General features: G+C 50.4%; 4 protein-coding genes across 4 annotated transcripts; 2 read left to right on the top strand and 2 right to left on the bottom strand.

Annotated features, from left to right (window-relative positions):
• Positions 1–278: 278 nt before the first annotated feature.
• CLAFUR5_20374 (uncharacterized protein) lies at positions 279–698 on the bottom strand (the record flags this gene model as incomplete). The annotated part of the gene is made up of 1 exon (XM_059463210.1): positions 279–698. The coding sequence occupies one exon, from the start codon at positions 696–698 to the stop codon at positions 279–281; it is 420 nt and encodes a 139-aa protein (XP_059319193.1).
• A 315-nt stretch (positions 699–1,013) lies between these two features.
• CLAFUR5_13997 (ATP-dependent DNA helicase Q5) lies at positions 1,014–2,517 on the bottom strand (the record flags this gene model as incomplete). Its single annotated transcript, XM_047913145.1, has 2 exons — positions 1,014–2,385; positions 2,432–2,517. 2 exons carry the CDS (start codon positions 2,515–2,517, stop codon positions 1,014–1,016), a joined length of 1,458 nt encoding a protein of 485 aa, XP_047769087.1.
• A 1,093-nt stretch (positions 2,518–3,610) lies between these two features.
• On the top strand, positions 3,611–4,051 carry CLAFUR5_13996 (uncharacterized protein; the record flags this gene model as incomplete). The annotated part of the gene is made up of 1 exon (XM_047913144.1): positions 3,611–4,051. One exon carries the CDS (start codon positions 3,611–3,613, stop codon positions 4,049–4,051), a length of 441 nt encoding a protein of 146 aa, XP_047768652.1.
• Positions 4,052–8,102: 4,051 nt separating this feature from the next.
• Positions 8,103–10,250, top strand: CLAFUR5_13995 (uncharacterized protein; the record flags this gene model as incomplete). Its single annotated transcript, XM_047913143.1, has 1 exon — positions 8,103–10,250. The coding sequence occupies one exon, from the start codon at positions 8,103–8,105 to the stop codon at positions 10,248–10,250; it is 2,148 nt and encodes a 715-aa protein (XP_047768651.1).
• Between the last annotated feature and the right edge of the window lie 7,010 nt (positions 10,251–17,260).

The raw sequence follows: 17,260 nt of genomic DNA, 5'->3' as shown, positions 1-17,260 counted from the left end.
AGAGCAACCTCAAATTTCCTGGCTCATGCGGCTCAGACCCCGCGTTGGTATTCTCGGCGGCCTAGTGGTGAGTATGGTCTGATTGTCTCACAGTGAGGCTATACTGTCATGAACGATGATGTATAGTACACGCTGTTTGCCAGGGTGGCCATAGAGTAGACATCGCAATCTGTCTCTTATCTACATTAGTTCAATGCCATACAGCAGCCCGCGTGTGCCCCTAGTGACTCATGATCGTGAAGTCTCCCTGCGTCCACAGAACATGGTAGACCCATTTCTTAATCCCCATCTTTGACATCCTTCTCCATATCAACAACATACTGACCTCCAGCCATCAGATTCTTGTTCGGGTTGCTAGTCGGGTTATAGTCGGGCATTCCTGGGGCATTGCCCTCGCCAGCTCGAAAGTGCTGGTTCATCGCATTGGCAGTGAGCACAGCAGTAGTTGCGCCGTCCTTGACATCGATACGAATGCCGGTATTGTAATGCGCCGTTGTCATTGATCCTACCGCGGCTAGGATCTGATCAACGTTGAAGCTTTGCTCGCCCATGAAGAAGACGGGCTCGTCGACTGGGTGAATGAATGCAGACTTGGTGAGCTCGACGACGTTGTTGTCCATGCCGATTGTTGCTCGGTGCAGGGCATCTTTGATGGCTTCTTGGGTGGTGAAACCAGTGAGGTGTGGTGGAGAAGACATGTTGCTGGTAAGTTGAGTTCTGCTTGTATGGTGGTGCTCTGTGCTCTTGGCTTGTCCAAGTTGTTCGTCCATCGACGCAGCCAGAGTATTATACTTGATTGCCGAAACAGTGCATTGCAATCCTCAAGGCTATGTCCGCAGCGTACATGGACTGCCCTTGTTACTGACCGAGTGGCATACCGACCTTGTTCGCGGGGTTAACGCTCGGGGATGGCAGCACGGCTTAATGTTGAACCAGTGACCAGCACCACCCGGCCTCCGTAACTGACAACAATACGAGCTGAGGCAAGTGCAAGCGGTACAGCCCTTCCAGCATCAATCATAGCCTTCGCAGTCGTACGTGCCTGTCTGCCGTTGTGTCGCAATCCACTCTTCGCTCGAAAGGTCTTGGTCTTTCCTCCGTGCTAGGGTGACGGGATCTTTATGCCAATCGCAGGCATAATCGCATGGCGGCGCCTCTTTCTCGCCAAAGTACTTAGCAATCAACTTGTGTCTGCATCCGTTGACATTCTCACAATAGCCTATAAGCGCTTGCAGGCTCTTGCCTCGCAGGATCTGGGCATCCCGGTTCTGGCCCTGCTTGTTGTAGGTCTTCTCAGCTTCTCGTCGCATGACGAATGCAGCTCGATCTCGGTCTTCTCGACTGTAGTACATGATGCACAGGGATGCCTTGCCATCTCTTCCAGCCCGGCCTGCTTCTTGGTAATAGCCTTCGAATGACTTCGGCATCTGCCAATGAGCCACAAAGCGAACGTTGTCCTTGTCGATACCCATTCCGAAGGCAGTAGTAGCCACAATCACATCGTAGCCCTCCTTGTTCTGCACCCAACCGTGAAGATGATCATCCTTCTGCTCGACCGACAGACCAGCGTGATAGGCTTTCGCACCAATGCCATCTGACTGCAATCGTGCGGCAAGCGCTTCCGTATCCTTTCGATACCAGGTGTAGATGATGCCAGGAAAGCTCGTTACTCGCTCCTTGCGCTGTCTGAGTTCCTGCGAGCGCGTAGGGTTATCAGCTCTACGTGCATGCACGTTCTTGATCCATTTGAGAAAGTCATCGTAGCGATCGACATCGTCGCTGGTGAAGCGAATGTCGATGTGTAAGTTGGGCCGGCTGGTCGTCATGGTGTAGCTCTTGAGAGTATCTGGGTTGAGGGCCAACGTTTTGATGACATCGTCTCGGACTTGCTTGGTGGCAGTTGCAGTACAGCATATCATCGGGACCTCTGAAAACTCCTCCTTGAACCATTTGAGCTCTTTGAAGCTTGGGCGAAAGTCGTGTCCCCACTCCGAGATACAATGCGCCTCATCCACGGCGATTCTGGCCAGCTCTTTCTGCTGGTGGACAATCCGAAGGTGTTTGCGAAAGTGGTCGAGCTGGCAGTACTCTGGCGTGACATAGAGAAGCCTAGTCAGAGGGTGGCCAGTCTTGAGATCATCCAGGATGGCGTTCTTCGCGGACATTGGAGTCGTGCTGTTGATAGTTCCGACTCGGATGTTAGCTGCTCGCAGTGAGGCGATCTGATTGTTCATGAGTGCCAGCAGAGGAGAGATGACAATCGTAATGCCATAATCGACTACCGCTGGTAGTTGGAAGCACAAACTCTTGCCAAAACCGGTGGCGGCTTGGAGGAAGACATCGTGGCCGTCAAGGGCTGCGATCACAACTTCGCGCTGTACAGGTCTGACCAAATGTCAGAGCTGCCGGTCGTGAACAGCATTGTCCTTACCTGAAGCTGTCTCTGCCAAACACTTTCCGAAGCGTGAAGTCGATGTCTACCTTTTGCCCGAGCTTTCGAGCTGGAGGACCAGGCATTATCGGTTTTGCGATGTGATCACGGGGTCGACATCGGTACCCACGCTCGGGCGGTGGGCGGTGACATGGGAGGGGGGTGTTAATCCTTATGTGGATGCGGAGGAGGCGAGGTGGGTTCGAACGCGTCGTCCCAATTCGGACAGCGCACAGACCACCGCGTGCTTCTCGTGTCGTGACACTCACGCCTTCTTTCACATCAACGCAACCTGGAAACAACCATCAATACATATCCGATGGATTCGACACCGGGGAGCGTGTTGCACTATCTCACTGTCAGTAGAGCACCGCCACGATTATGCTCACTGCCACGACCGTTCAGAGGCACAGCCACCACCCGTTCGATCACTTTGCTGTTTTGCCATGCATACAGCTGCTCGTGTCTTGCAGACAGCAAATATGGTGTCACCGCAGCGCGCGGCCATGCCAAACGATTGGCGTGCTGCGAACGGCTTCTTTGCGCAACGCAGGATCACTGTCTGCATCCATTAGGACACCGCTGTGTCACTCCACATAGGTCACTTTGAGCACATCAGGGCAAGTAGATCTTCTTCCTACACACCCCTGACTATAAGCCTGCCTAAGCGCGCAGTGTCACTTGACTACTGCCATACCGCCGCCCATCACCAGCATGGCTGCCCTCGCTACACTTAGCCAACGCCTCCAGTGGACTAGAGGCTGGCTTGAGGACTTCAGACAGACTCAAACCCTAGTCGAAGACGACCGTGATGCCAGAGCAGAGCACGACCATACTTAGTCAGATCACGGTGTTATATCTCTGAGCAGTGACGGCTCCAGCGATTCATGGACCGAGGTTGGTGGTCCATCCTCTTGTCCTTGCCCGCAGGCAGCACAAGACGCAGAAGCATCCGACAACGATGCAACAGATTCCCGGTGCTCATGCGACGAGAGATACAATACTTGGGAGTGGCAATCTTACACTAGGTTTGACTGCAGAGGCTGTGGTTTCTGTGGGTCATGGCGCGATCTTCGCTGGACATGGCATCCGACATGGACACCACACGCTACCAATGACTATGCAGCTTGTGATTATAATGCAGAGACCAACACTGGTAAAGAATACATCACTTATGAGATGGCTGGCCGCGCTGTGGAGAACACATTTCGTGACTTAAGGTCGGCATCGAAAGCCCGCAAACGCAAGCGCAAGGCCTCACGAAAGTACTACGGCTGGAAATACATCAAGACAGGTCAACTCAACGCACCACACCTCGACATGGAACATCATGACGCCTTCCGACCATTGTGGGAAAGTGCACTACCGGCGGAGGCTGAGACCATCACAATGACCAAGGCAGTGATGTACCGACAAGCACAACGCTGGCCTCGTCCACCAACTTACCACAGACAATCCAAGGAAAAGGAAATCTGGCCCTGGAGCTTTCGCATTGAACGCCGCCGCGAACTGCAAAAACATCCCAACGTCGACTTCAAAGACCCATGGACCGTCTACTACGACAGCCTTTTCTCAGAATCCGACTCACGCGACGACTGGGACGAGGTCTACGACCTGTGACATGAGCGACGTATCGCCGATGATTGCTACCCTTGCGACTACGTCCACTGGAGTCGCTGCTGCAACTGGATTTTGTTCGAGGTTGATCAAGTCGATGAGATCGTGTTCGAGGTGATGCCCAAGTCCAGGAGGAACAAGCAAGCATTGTGGAGGATTCATTCCCGGCAGTGGGGGATGCGAGATATGCCAGAAAATCGAGGGCCTGCTGCGTTGCCATATGGGAAGCTAGATTGGATTCCTAGGCCGGAGGATGGGGCGTCGTGTGCGGAGGATGTGGAGTTGTGGGAGGAGCAGCCTTTTAAAGGTGCGGTGACGATGGCGGAGTGGGAGATGTCGAAGAAGGTGGAGTGAAGAGATTTGGCAATACTGTCAGTGGTGGTGGACTCGCATTTTCAGATACTGGTGTGCTGGTGGATACTTCACGGGAGACTTGCCAGCGTGCAGCTTACGCCTTCTCCAGCATGTGCAGGTGGAAATTTTTCTCCGCGGCAGCACCGCAGTGCCGACGACGATGAAAAAGTGCGCTATCGGTATGAGCGAAAGCTGTGATGTTCACGAACCCGGTCCATGTCTCGCAAGACACAGTTGCGGGTCCGCAATCATGTATGAGCCGTCCCATGTCTCAGGTCTTTTGCGCCATACTCCCTCCACCTCAGGCCTACCCTCGTGAAGAAGAAAGGTCGAGGTGGTTGGGAAGCAGGTCGCAAAGTGTTCCCCCCTTTCCTGCCGTCACATTCTCAACTGCAGTCCTTGCGGTATACTCTGAGCCTTACAGGCTTGGTGTGTTGCCATGCTCAGAATTCCCTTAGCGTCCAAGGAGGCGTATTGATGTTGGTGGAACGCAGCGTGCGAGGCGCAGACAACTTGTTGCAGTAGCTCTCAACCGTGGCGCGAGCGACAGCTGGCGGAGCCTTTGCGAGCCAAGTTGCTGATGTTGTTGAAGGGAGAGCCAGAAACGTGTGAAGGTGTGGAGGCGCTTTTCATGTGTCCTTAGAAAGCGCGCTAGCTAGCACGGACGGCGTGTCGTGTGCTGAGTATGCTTGCTGAAATGAGTCACTAGCTACGTCAGAGGTGGATGAGATTCCAAGTAGCCTGAGGCAGACCCAGTTGGCGGATATGTCGCTAGTGTCCCTGACAGTTGGTGGCTCCCTCCAGCCTGGCTACTTTCTACACAAATGGAGCTCGATGATATGAGTGATCTAGACAGCGTAGACGACACTACAGTCTGCTCTGAATGTGTGCTGGAACTTAAAGCGAATGGTACAGATGTACAGGGTGGAATCGTCCCGTCACATGCAAATTCGCCAAGCCTTCGCTCATCAGCGTCTGGAGAGGGTGATCTTCGAAGCCGCACTCCGACCCAGCTTACCAATAAAGCTGTCATTGAGTGGTTGCAGTAAGTCGAATGGCACGCATGACATAATAGTTGTTCCATTTGGGCATTTACGTTCACTGCCTGTCCATCTATTCTTCTCCGTGCCAGGACAGCAGCCCCAACTACGATGAAAAAAGAGTTGTGAACTTGACAAAAAGCAAGCTCATCGAGACAATGGTCTCATAGCCATGCCGGCGAAGGCGGATCTGTGTCTTGATGGATATAGGCCCAGAGTTCGCGACAGGCCGTTCTCAAAACCACTCCCTCGCCAAGTCCACTCAAGCATCCGTCAACGAAGCATCCTGGAGCACGCGAGATGTCAGCGTGCCATGCTGCGCATCCGAACCCTTCTCGAGCGTACCCTTCAGAAGTAGTTCGCAGCGTCCCAAGCCCAACCAGCAGGTCACCACTCTGCTATCCTACATTAGCTCCATCGGAACACATCAGAGCATCTGGCCAACGAAGTATCCCAGCGCACGCGAAACGTCAATGAGCCATACTTCGCGTTCAGAACTTTCTCCAATGCACCCGTCTGTAACCAGTGACAGGTTTGAAAGCCCTCTCGTCTTGCAGATCGCCACTCTGCTGTCTCACGACCGCCTCATCCGGCATGCTTGAGTGTACGGTCGGCAAAGCATCCCAGAGTGCGAGATAAATCAATCGCACCATGCTAAGCGTGGTCTTTTTCAATCTTGCCTTTCGGAAGCGATGGACAGGTTGCATATCGCCACACTAACAGATAATCACCCTGCTAGGCTAGCCAGACACAGTCGAGTCTCCATTCTGCATGGTATCCCAGGATGCAAGATAAATCAATCGCACCATACCCAGCGTCTCGAATGCTCTCGACTATGTCGGCTGAGAGTTCCGCGCCGTCAACACGATCGAGCGTTCGTTCAGCGAAGTATCCCGGGATGCGAGACAAGTCGATCGTATCATAAATCGTGTCTCGGGCCTCTCGATCGTGTTGATCAGATATGTCGAACTCGAACGAGCTGTGCTCGACTCCGCAACTCTCTTCCACTTGCTCCCTCGGTCTGCAAAGCCACTCCCAGACCACGATCGTCATCGTCGTCTTCGGGTGCGAGATGAATCAATCGCACCAGACAGTGTGTCGAGAGGGGTCGCGGATTACTAGGAGTATTGCGTATGCCAGTACGACAAGTCAATCGTACCATACTCTTCGCATCTGTTTCTGCAAGTGATGAGGTGGAGCTTTGGAGCCGAGAATATTGATGCGTTGAAGGGTGGAGAGCGCAGAAAGAAATATTTATGCACTGGAGGGTTGAAAGCACGGACCATGTGACTCAGCACTCAAGCAAACAGTTCATCCGCAACACATCCATTTTGTTCACTGCTGGTGACGTCAGTCTCGCGAGTCTACTAACATACACTCACAAGCTATTACTTGTAATCTGAAGTCAAACCGCTTACGTTGCTTTGTCGCAAGATCGCGAGCTTCGCGACATGTGAAAGTTTGCGGCCGAGCTTGGCATGCTGCGGCTGCCCAGCCAGAGGTCCATCTCGGTATTCGAAGGTATCAAGCTTATCAAGGGAGTCAAGCGCTGAGCTCTCCGAGCCCTTTGGTACTGTTTCAGCCAGGTCGTCAAGGCTCATCAAGCGGATGGCGTCAAACTGACTCGACACACCACCGCAAAGCTCACCATTCCAAAGGAGTGGAAGCCTTTGCAATCGCTGAACGCCGATGATGAGAGTGGCATCGGTAGCGACGAGGATGAATAGCACGATACAGCTTCGACAATGAGTGTCACCAACAACACTCCTTCTGCAACTGATTTGTTATCGGCTTGCTGAAAGGTGACATCGGCACCTGGGCAGCTTCCACATTCACTTGCGATGCGGAAAGACTTCTCCACTACCGTATCAAGCCGCTGAGCGCCATAGTTGCAGTATCCATCTTCCAGGTGAGTGAAGGACTGGTCGTGTGATTCATGCTTTCTTCTCCGTGGCAGGGCCAAAGTCCCAAGCACGATGAAAAAGTGACCGACAGTCGAGATGACCGAATGTGTATGTGAGACCCACGTCTCAAACCCCCAAAGGTAGGTAGAGCAATGCATGGACCCGCGTCTCTTGAGATGCAGTCGCACGCAAAACAGGATGTAGATATCCAATCCACGATGTCTACGGTCAGAGGGACTCTAGACTTCTTCATAATGCAGTCAACACGGTTGGCTCAGAACAGGGGCAAGGTGCCGGCTCGAACTCCCAAAGCTGAGACTACATCCTGGTATGTCCAAGAAGCTGACACTGACTGAAGACGATTCACTTGTGCAGTCATTCTCAATCTCCTAGTACCCGCTTGATGTGTTCTGAATGATGATGGGGGGCGCCTTCATCATGACGTGGATACTTCAAGAAGTGCAGGATTGGTGGAATGCTGCGACAAGTTGGATGTTGTAGGAGCAGAAGGAAAGAGCCAAAGAGCAGCAAATATTTAATTCTCAAGCCGTGCACAGACTCTGTGACTCATTGGAGAGTTCCGAGCGGTTTGCGGAATATGACGTAAACTTCTTTCCATTCACTTACAAAATCGCGAATTCGACTGCACGTGCGCCAAGGGACCCGCTTCGAACGTCGCCCATTTGACCGCAACTCCATCCAAGTTCTTTCAAACTCTCATCTAGAGCTCTACGAACGAGGAACAACACCACCATAATGGCGTCGCTACCTTCTACATCTTCTCGGACACTTCCCGTCACCACCACTGGCGAAGTGGTCCCAGCTCGCCTCACACGCACCAACCAAACAGACGGACACCAAGTGCAACTCTCTCACGACACCGCATCAGCTGCTCTGATGTCTCCGAAATCCACTTCACCCCCTCTGCGCGTTTTCAAAGACCCAGCCAGCCAAGGCAAAGAAGTCCTATGCAGCTGGACAAGCAAGACAGGCGACATGAGTCGCAACGGTCGCAAGCATCAGGACGGCGACGGTTGCAAGTACTTCGGCACCGCTCACGACATAATCGCACGTCCGTTAGAAGATGGCGACTCGAAGCCTGCAAGTGCACCATTCTCAGACAAGATCCGCAAACTCGTCGAGTTTCATACCGACCCATCCAGCCCAATCAGCAAAGTCGCGCAGTTCTCTGATGAGGTAGACATTGATCCAGACTCGGAGGAAATCATCCGCAGAATCGGTCTCCAGGCCGCCGGAGATGCTTCTCTCGGCGCAGACGCCGTCGTGCTTGCACAGTCCGCGGAGGGCATTTGGTTCATTGGCAAGGTCGTAGCAGTCAGCAAAGCCACAGACGGTAGTATCCAGACTCTCGACGTCCAATACTATCACATGGTTTCCGAAGGCACTTTTGCAAGCGCCGCCTGCACGCCGAAGCAGGTCAAGCTGATGACTCCCGGGATGCCCTGCAAGGCCACGCCCAAGGGCAAGGCTGTATTTCCGCACGTGGGATATCAGGCAGTTCACCAGTACAAGAGTGGTATGAAGCGACGTATAATACACAGGGATCAAGACAACGGCGCCCAGGTCGAGATCAAGGAGGAGACGGTGGAGACATTGGGCAAGAAGAAAGCACCTCAACAGAACTTCACGGATGCAGACGGTAACAAGGTCAAGGGCAATGAACAGGATAAGAAGAATCATTACCGAGGTCGGAGCATTGAAAATGGTCGACGCGCACGACGCGACCTTCAAACAATAGCCGGCCAGCTGACCGATGAGGCAAGAGCAGACCCTCTCACCCAGGAGTCCAAACACGAAGCTGATAGCAAGACGGCATTTCGTTCCAGCTATCCAGTCAACCTGGCTCGCATGGGCTATATCGTGGCAAGCTATGAGGAGTTCGAGAGTCTGACAGGTCTTACGCCAGCTCGAATCACAGCTTGGCGTCGTGAATACGTACGCGTTGTTCGCCGCCACAATGGCGACAAGCCGAGAAAGAAGAAGAACCAGGCAGACCTTTCGCTCAAGAGAGGAGACAACAAATTGAGCGGCAGCGGCAATGCCCGTGTCCTCATTCCTACTACTTGGCCAAAGCTAGAGTATCCTGAATGGAGTGACGTGGAAGATGAGAATGACGGCGCGGACCCGCAAGATGCTTCGGTCACTTCGGCCACGACAACAGTGACCGATCCCACTGCGTCTGAGGGTGACACCATTGTCACCACTGAGCAGACCGATATCGTCGACGAAGCAGCTGGGACTGGAGTCTTCGCAGCCAAGCCTCGGCCTTCCATCACAACTTCAACACGAACCGCTGCCGATGCGAAGCAACAGCCAACCCGCTCAACAAAGAGCACCAAGCGCAAGGCAAAGACCAGTACATCAGACCTTGACATGGGCGGCAATGTCTCTCAAACGGAGGCTGCCGACTCGTCCCAGGTCGTCGATGCAGCCGCCAGGCCTTCTGATCCACTGCCATCCACCACGTCAGCCGGTGCTACGACCGCGGAGGCTCAGCCGGCTGTGACCATCAAGAAGACTAAGCGCAGAGCCAAAGCAGGCCACCCAACCGATGACGTGAGCGATGCGATTAACAGTAAGCCGGCCGGCATCTTGTCCAAGGCACCGCAGAAGCAGCGTGGCGCAGACACGAAGCGCCAGAAGCTCGACGACGACGAGTACGTGCCACGAGGTAGCAAGGCTACATCTCACGAGGAAGTCATGCGAGCTCGAGAGGAGATGGATGGAGTTCCAGACATGGCGAGCAAGTCCATTCAACAACTCCGCGAAGAAGGCGAGTACCCATTTTGCCACTCGTGCACTGTCGATACCCCCCTATTCGAGAGTGAGTTCGCCGACGGAGTGTGCGCAGACTGTCTCGAGGCTATAAACAACGGCACTTAGGTGTTACCTTGGTGCACTCAGTCGACGACTGATTCGTCAACGCGATCTGCTCTGAGCCGCTTGGACATTGAATTATGGGATTTGTTGCGTTCTGTTTGGAACCGATGCCCTGGCTCTCCGGGCTAGGCTGTACAGAAGAGGCGTTAAGGGTTGGCATCAAAGATACCCATGAGCGCCATGAAAGCGACATAGAAAGCGAACGGTACATGCTGAAGTGCAGTGCTGGAGATGTATTTAAGCGTAGCGACCGAGCGCTAGCCACACCGGAGTACGAGCTTGCGAGTACGTAGGTGAGGCGTCAGCGAGGGAGTGAAGCTCTATACCAGCCCTCAACTAGCCTTGGCGCCCGCTCTGATTGGTCAACTTTCAAGTTTTAGGGTCACGTGACCTACCGCACTGTGCCTTGTGACGTTCTTATCCGAACACACCGCCGGCTTGGCGCTCAGCTTTGTATTTAGAGTTTTCTTAGGTAGCTTTCCTATATCTCAGATTCTGTCAGGGCGAGAGCCTGGCCTATAAGATACAAGGGTAAAAACGAGAATGCAGGTGCGAAGTGTAGATATAAAGGGTATAGTATAATTACTACACAAAATGAAAGACGAAGAAAGCAAGAGAGGCCTAGGGAAGGCTAGATATTTATACGCGACCCTCGCGAGTACGTGTGGCCGTATTAATAGGGCTAACCTATACGAAGCCGCGCTTAGTAGCTTTGCTCAAAACCTTATTCTAACCTGCCCTACGTTCCGAGTCTTCTACGTGCTTCTTCTAGGGTCTAGCGTAGTCGCGGGTACTCGCGGGAGTGCCGTAAGTCATATAGTTACGAGCCGAAGTAAATCTGTCAAGGTTTAGTAGAGGGGTGAATTTAGAGGGCTAGGTCCCGTAGTAAATGTTACGGGGTATATGATTCTTAGCGCTTATATACTAAGCTAGACTGTTACTTCTTAACGACTTCTAAGTACTCTAAGGCTCTTCTGTCCCTACCTTCTATATACTCTATAGGGAGACTATAATAGTAGCCCCCCTAAACAAAGCTAAGTTCCTACGAAGCCGTAGTAGTTCTATATATCGAGGATGTTTAGCTTTAGTACTAGGCCTAGGCCTAATATTATAGTCGATGTTAAAACAGGTACGGGTGGATGGCAGCGGAGTGGAGTAAGAGATCAATCTTCAACTGACTAATAGCACGAGCATGCAGCAATATATCAGGAACCAATATGTTGATTGTGTTGGATGTCTATCTAAGCTAAAGGGGAGAGAAGGTATCTCCCTACAAGCTGAGTCATTGTAGATGCCTCAGGCTGCCAGATCACTTCCTGATTGTTGACTCCCTTTGAGATGCTACATCTTAACACTCCCACTCATCTCGTATGGGAGGTTACAGTCTGCTCACTTCCTGTCAATAGTACTTGGACCTTTTTATGACAGGTTCAGCTGGCTTACAAACCTCTGGAAGTGTGGACCAGTCTTTGGTTTTGTAAACCCGTCTGCAACCATCTCAGAGGTTGGGGTGTACTCAACAGCAATAAGCCTCCTCCACCAAAGTTTCCTAACAGCGTTATAGGCAATGTCAATGTGCTTCGACTTGTCATGAACATGTGCATCTTTCACTAGGGTGAGGGCAGCTTGATTGTCACCTCTTAATTGGACTGGTCTCAAATTTGATACAGTCTCCTGGTTTCCAGTGATTCTTGGTTGATAGGAACAGTCTCCCACTAACTCTGGACAATCCATTTCCCTTAGCAGTGAAGCTAGGAATTGGGACTGCTTCGCACATGCATTCATAGCCATGTATTCAGCCTCCATTGTGGATGTTGCTACAGACTTTTGCTTCTTGCTCATCCAAGAAACTGGTGCCCCACAGAGGAAGAAGACATACCCAAGGATTGAGACTCTGTCTGCTTTGTCCATTGCATAATCAGAATCACAGTATCCAATAAGGTGTCCTTTTCCAGACTTTGAGAACTGAAGTCCTAGATCAGGGTATGATCTTAGGTACCTAGTGATCTTCTTCAAAGCCTTCATGTGGTAGGTGGATGGGTCACTCACAAATGAGCTCATCCTTCCTAGGGCAAAAGCAATGTCTGGCCTTGTGATTGTTGCTGGCCACATCCAAGTACCATTAATACTCTGGTACTCTGCCTTGTCACACCTCTCATCCATGTGGCTTGAAGGTTTGAGGGCCTCATAGCTGTCCATGGGTGAGTGTGTAGGTGCTGCCTTCTCATGGTTCATTCCCATCTTGGCTAGGCTGTCCCTAACAAAGTGTCCTTGGTCAAGTTTCAGGATTCCTCTCTTCCTGTCCCTTGTGACTCTCATGCCAAGGATCTTTTCAGGTTCACCTAGATCTTTGATCTTGAAGATCTTGCCAAGTTCTCTTTTGAACCAGAGAACATCTGTCAACTTTGGTGCAGCAATTGGAATGTCATCCACATGTATAAGGATTATGATCTCCCTCTTCTTATGGATAAGTAGGCATGGATCCACTTCTGACTGTGTGAATCCAATCTCTCTGAGCTTTGACACACAGAGTTGATTCCAATCTCTAGCTGCTTGCTTAAGTCCATACAAGCTTTTGAGGATTTTGAACACCATGTTTGGTGGAAGCTCAACTCCTGGTGGTGGTAACATGAAGATGTCTTCATGGAGGGTGCTTTCTGTGAATGCATTGTTCACATCCACTTGGTGAAGATGAAGATCCTTCTTACACACAATAGCCATAAACACCCTAAGGGTGTCCTGTCTTACTGTAGGTGCAAATGTCTCCATAAAGTCAACACCAAACTTCTGTGAGAAGCCCCTTGCAACTAGTCTAGCCTTGAACTTTTCAATAGCTCCACTAATGCTTCTCTTAATATCAAAGACCCATCTTGATGTAACCAGATTTGCTCCTTTTGGTGGAACAGAATTTTCCCAGGTGTTGTTACTCTGTAGAGCATCTAGTTCCTTTTGGATTGCTTCCTTCCAAAGATGTCCCCATTTCTTGTCATTCACAGCATCCTTGTAGGATTTTGGAATTGGGACCTCTTGCTTGTATGCAATGGCTTCTACAGTTGCTGCAAAGGCCATTTCCTCAACTTCTTCCAGGAATTCGCTATCCCATGGTATTGAACTGTCCACTGATTGCATGGCTGCAAAGAAAGCTTGGTGAAAAGCAGCAAGGTTCTCTGAGAGGTCCATTGCTTCTCCCACTTCAGTGGTTAGTTCGGGCTTAGGGACCATGGATCTTGGGGCTTTCTGTTTCATGTCATAGCCCTCAACATCATAGTCAGCCTTTCTCTTTCCAAGGGATGATTTAGGGACCGTCACTTGTGACCTAGTAACGTCTATTTCCTGGGGATCTAGGGAGCTTCTCTCAATTGGCTGATCGATTTTCTGAAATTCCCCTACGTTCTCCGGAGGCTGGGGAAGTTGCACAAACAGCTTTCTCGGCTGAGCGACTTTAGGGCTCTCAATTGGCTGATCTATTTCGGGGGGGCTCTGATGGACGCCTGAATGGTGGGTAGATTGTCCTAAGGATACGTTCTTCCTCGGCCTTCCTAAGGGCTTCCTAGCTGGTGCACTGCTTGGTAGATTCAATGTTGGAACATTGAGACCCATATCACCTCCAGGCTGGTCCTCAAAGAAGTCTGCATGTGTGTGTTGTTTAACAGCTCTCATGTCTGGTTCCCAAAAGAGCCAGGCTTTAGCTGTGTTTTCAACATACCCAATAAACACTGCTTCTTTACCCCTATTCATTAGCTTGTCACTTCTTGCCCATTGAGGTTGGGATCTTGTGTCCATATAGACAACAGCTTTGCATCCCCAAACTTTCAAATGGTTGATGGTCGGTTTGATACCATCAAAAGCCTCATCTGGTGAAACCTTGAACCCATCGTAATCTGGGCCATTTGGCAGTTTGTTCCTCATATAAGTTTGGGCCTCTAGTGCTTCAGGCCAAAATTCAACCGGCATTTTAGCCTCTTCAAGCATTGCCCTTATAGAGTCCTCTGAGGTTTGTATTGACCTCTCAACTGGTCCATTCTGTAGAGAGTTGTATGCCTCAGTCGGCTCGAGCCCAATCCCCAAATCCTTCTCCCACTGCTTCACTAATGCAATAAGTTCTTTTGCATTGTCAAGTCTTACTGCTTTCAGCTGCGCTGATGATTTCCTCTCTGCTTTGATCTTCCAGTTCTGGAGAGCAACTGGAGCATCTTCTCTTTTCCTAAGAGGAAAGGTCCACTTCTTCCTAGAGAAGTTGTCAACAATCTCAAGCCAGTATTTGAATCCTAGTCTTGAGATTGGTAGTGGGCCACATATGTCAATAGATACAAGGGCAAGTCTTTCAGGTCTTCTCTCTGTAACTTTGCCTTTGTACTTCTTCATCTTTGCTATTGAGCATACTCTGCACTGGTGAAAGCCATCCTTAGGGATAGGAATGGGTTCTTTCAAGTCTGTTACCTTGTGAAGATTCTGGAGCAAATTCTTCCCAAAGTGTGCAAATCTTCTATGCCAAAGCTCCCACTGCTTCAGGTCGGTCTCTGATTGAGCAGTCACAAAGGCATTCTCCATTGGTGGTGCACATGATGAGTAATGTGCCCGTTCTTGTAGGAGAGGAGAAATCTCATCAATGAATGGAACCCCCCCAAGGAGCTTTGTCTGGACAACAGTCTCACCAGAGGGGGAAACAAGAGAAAATGATGGAGGTTGCACACCAAACTGCTTGCTAAACTGGTTCCATGAAACCAGGTTCACTCCTAGCTTGGGTACAAGCAGGACATCTTCCAAAACAACTTTTCTGCCAGCTCTCCCACTCATCTCTGCATTCCCAATATAGTGGCCAATAAAAACCCACCTCCCACTTTGATCCATTTCTTCCTTGTCAAGGGAGTCATAGATCTAAAGAGGCAGCTTTGGTCAGTCATATGGGATGAAGCACAGGAGTCAAGTAACCACTCTGACGAGGGGAACTTGCCTTGGACTTCTGCAGTTGAGTGAGCCACTTCATCATACTCATCATCATCAGACATTGTCTCTGGGGATGAGCTGCATGGTGACTCTTGGGCGGAGAAACCTTTTCCAGTCTTCTTTGCTTTAGAGGTATAAGACTGGGCCTGGTTCTTCTGGAGTGACAGCATGTCAGAGCTGAGTTTCTTCACCATTTTCTTAAGTTCTTCCATAGAGGACTTCTCTCTTGGTGTCCTCCTTGAAGTGGGTGGTGGAGTTCTCTTCTTCTTGACATGTGTTGTATTCTGGGAAGATGGTGGTTGGGAATGAGATCTAAGGACCTTTCTTGCCTCAGGCAAACTAGGGCAGTCCTTGATCAGATGATCCTTCTCACAGAGAAGGCAGGAGAGTGGTCTTGCTAGACCTGAGGGCTTGACCCAGGTGGCTGCCATGCCATACTCAGCCTTAGAGGGATCCAACCTGGCTTCTTGAGCTTCAAGGATCTTTAAGGTCCTTTCATGATCCATCTTTGGCTGAGCCATGATAGTATCCCTGGCTACATGGTAGTCAGGTGGCAGTGAGCTTAAGAGCTGGGTCATCCTCACATCAGCTTTCCTGTAATGCTGACCCTCTGGGTCAACATCAGCAATCCTTTTTCCAAGAGAAACCAGGTGTGTCCATGCAGATCTGATGGTGAACTCTTCACTCATCTCAAAGGTCACAAATTGCTTTGTGAGCTCATGTGCATGGGTTGGTAGCACCTGGCTATACTTGTTCCAGAGATACACCCACTTCTCAGCAGCTCTTCCAGATTCACATGAGCCCTCAAGCTCAAATTCATCTTCTTCTGTGATCCTACTAAGGATACTGAAGTTGCATACTGCATTGTGTCTTGTCCATGTTGGCGTATTGAGGATCTCTTTGGTTGTAGCCTCTTCTTGGAGTTTCAGAGTCTTGCCCTTGATGTTGTCAAAAGACACTTCCATTAGGTCATCAATTGCAAAGAATGCTGATTGGCTCTCCATCTTGTATCTCTGAAGGTTGAACCATCTCTTCCAATTGTCCCTCCCAAGAATTGGGATTTTGCCTCCCTTCTCCTCTGTCTTCTCTTGGTATGAATCCATAATAAATTGGATGTAATGAAACAAGGTGTGTATGTTCCAAGGTGGTGGCTCAGATCCTGCTGAGGCTTCTGGTGTAGAATGGGAAAGTTCGTAGGTGTGGATACCAAGGCCTGCTTGGTAAAGTAAAGAAGGAGCGGTGTGAGGTCTCGGGGCTAGGACACAGGTCTGTCTCTCCTAGCAGAGCTTCAAATGACTTACTTGAAGTCCTTCTTGATAGTATCTCGATGCAGTTCTGCCTACAGAGTATCTTCAAGGTATTGGCTTTGAGTAAGCCGCACAGAGTCCTTGTCTGGGTTACCTATCACTTAGTATCGAACTAAGCTCCTTGATAGGATAGACGGGGTAGACTTCTGATTCCCAGATGTTTTCTGCTACGATAGCAAGGGATACAAGTAACCTGTACTGATATAGGTTGCTCTTATTCCTGCACAAACCCGGGCTCATAACCTGTTGAACAGGTACGGGTGGATGGCAGCGGAGTGGAGTAAGAGATCAATCTTCAACTGACTAATAGCACGAGCATGCAGCAATATATCAGGAACCAATATGTTGATTGTGTTGGATGTCTATCTAAGCTAAAGGGGAGAGAAGGTATCTCCCTACAAGCTGAGTCATTGTAGATGCCTCAGGCTGCCAGATCACTTCCTGATTGTTGACTCCCTTTGAGATGCTACATCTTAACAGTCGATATACTATTAGTAAGCCCCGTCGAAGAGCTTAGATTCGAAGAGCCTACTAATATTGACTTCTAGGCCGTCTACGCGGGCGTAGTATTCTTCGATTGCTTAACGATTAAAGATAATATATTAGATAGGTTCCTATAAGGTATCCTACTTAGGGCAACCTTACTATTCGACTTTATACTTAATCGGCGGTAGTCCTTTAACGTCGTTAGGCTCTACGCGGATTCCCCGGATCTTACGGACGGTATAGTCGTCAGAAGGTAGGTTAATAGGCTCGTCG

This window comes from Fulvia fulva, chromosome 12 (genome assembly GCF_020509005.1).
Source record: "Fulvia fulva chromosome 12, complete sequence".
In the NCBI taxonomy this organism is placed as follows: domain Eukaryota; kingdom Fungi; phylum Ascomycota; class Dothideomycetes; order Mycosphaerellales; family Mycosphaerellaceae; genus Fulvia; species Fulvia fulva.
This window is presented reverse-complemented; position numbering and strand designations above follow the sequence as displayed.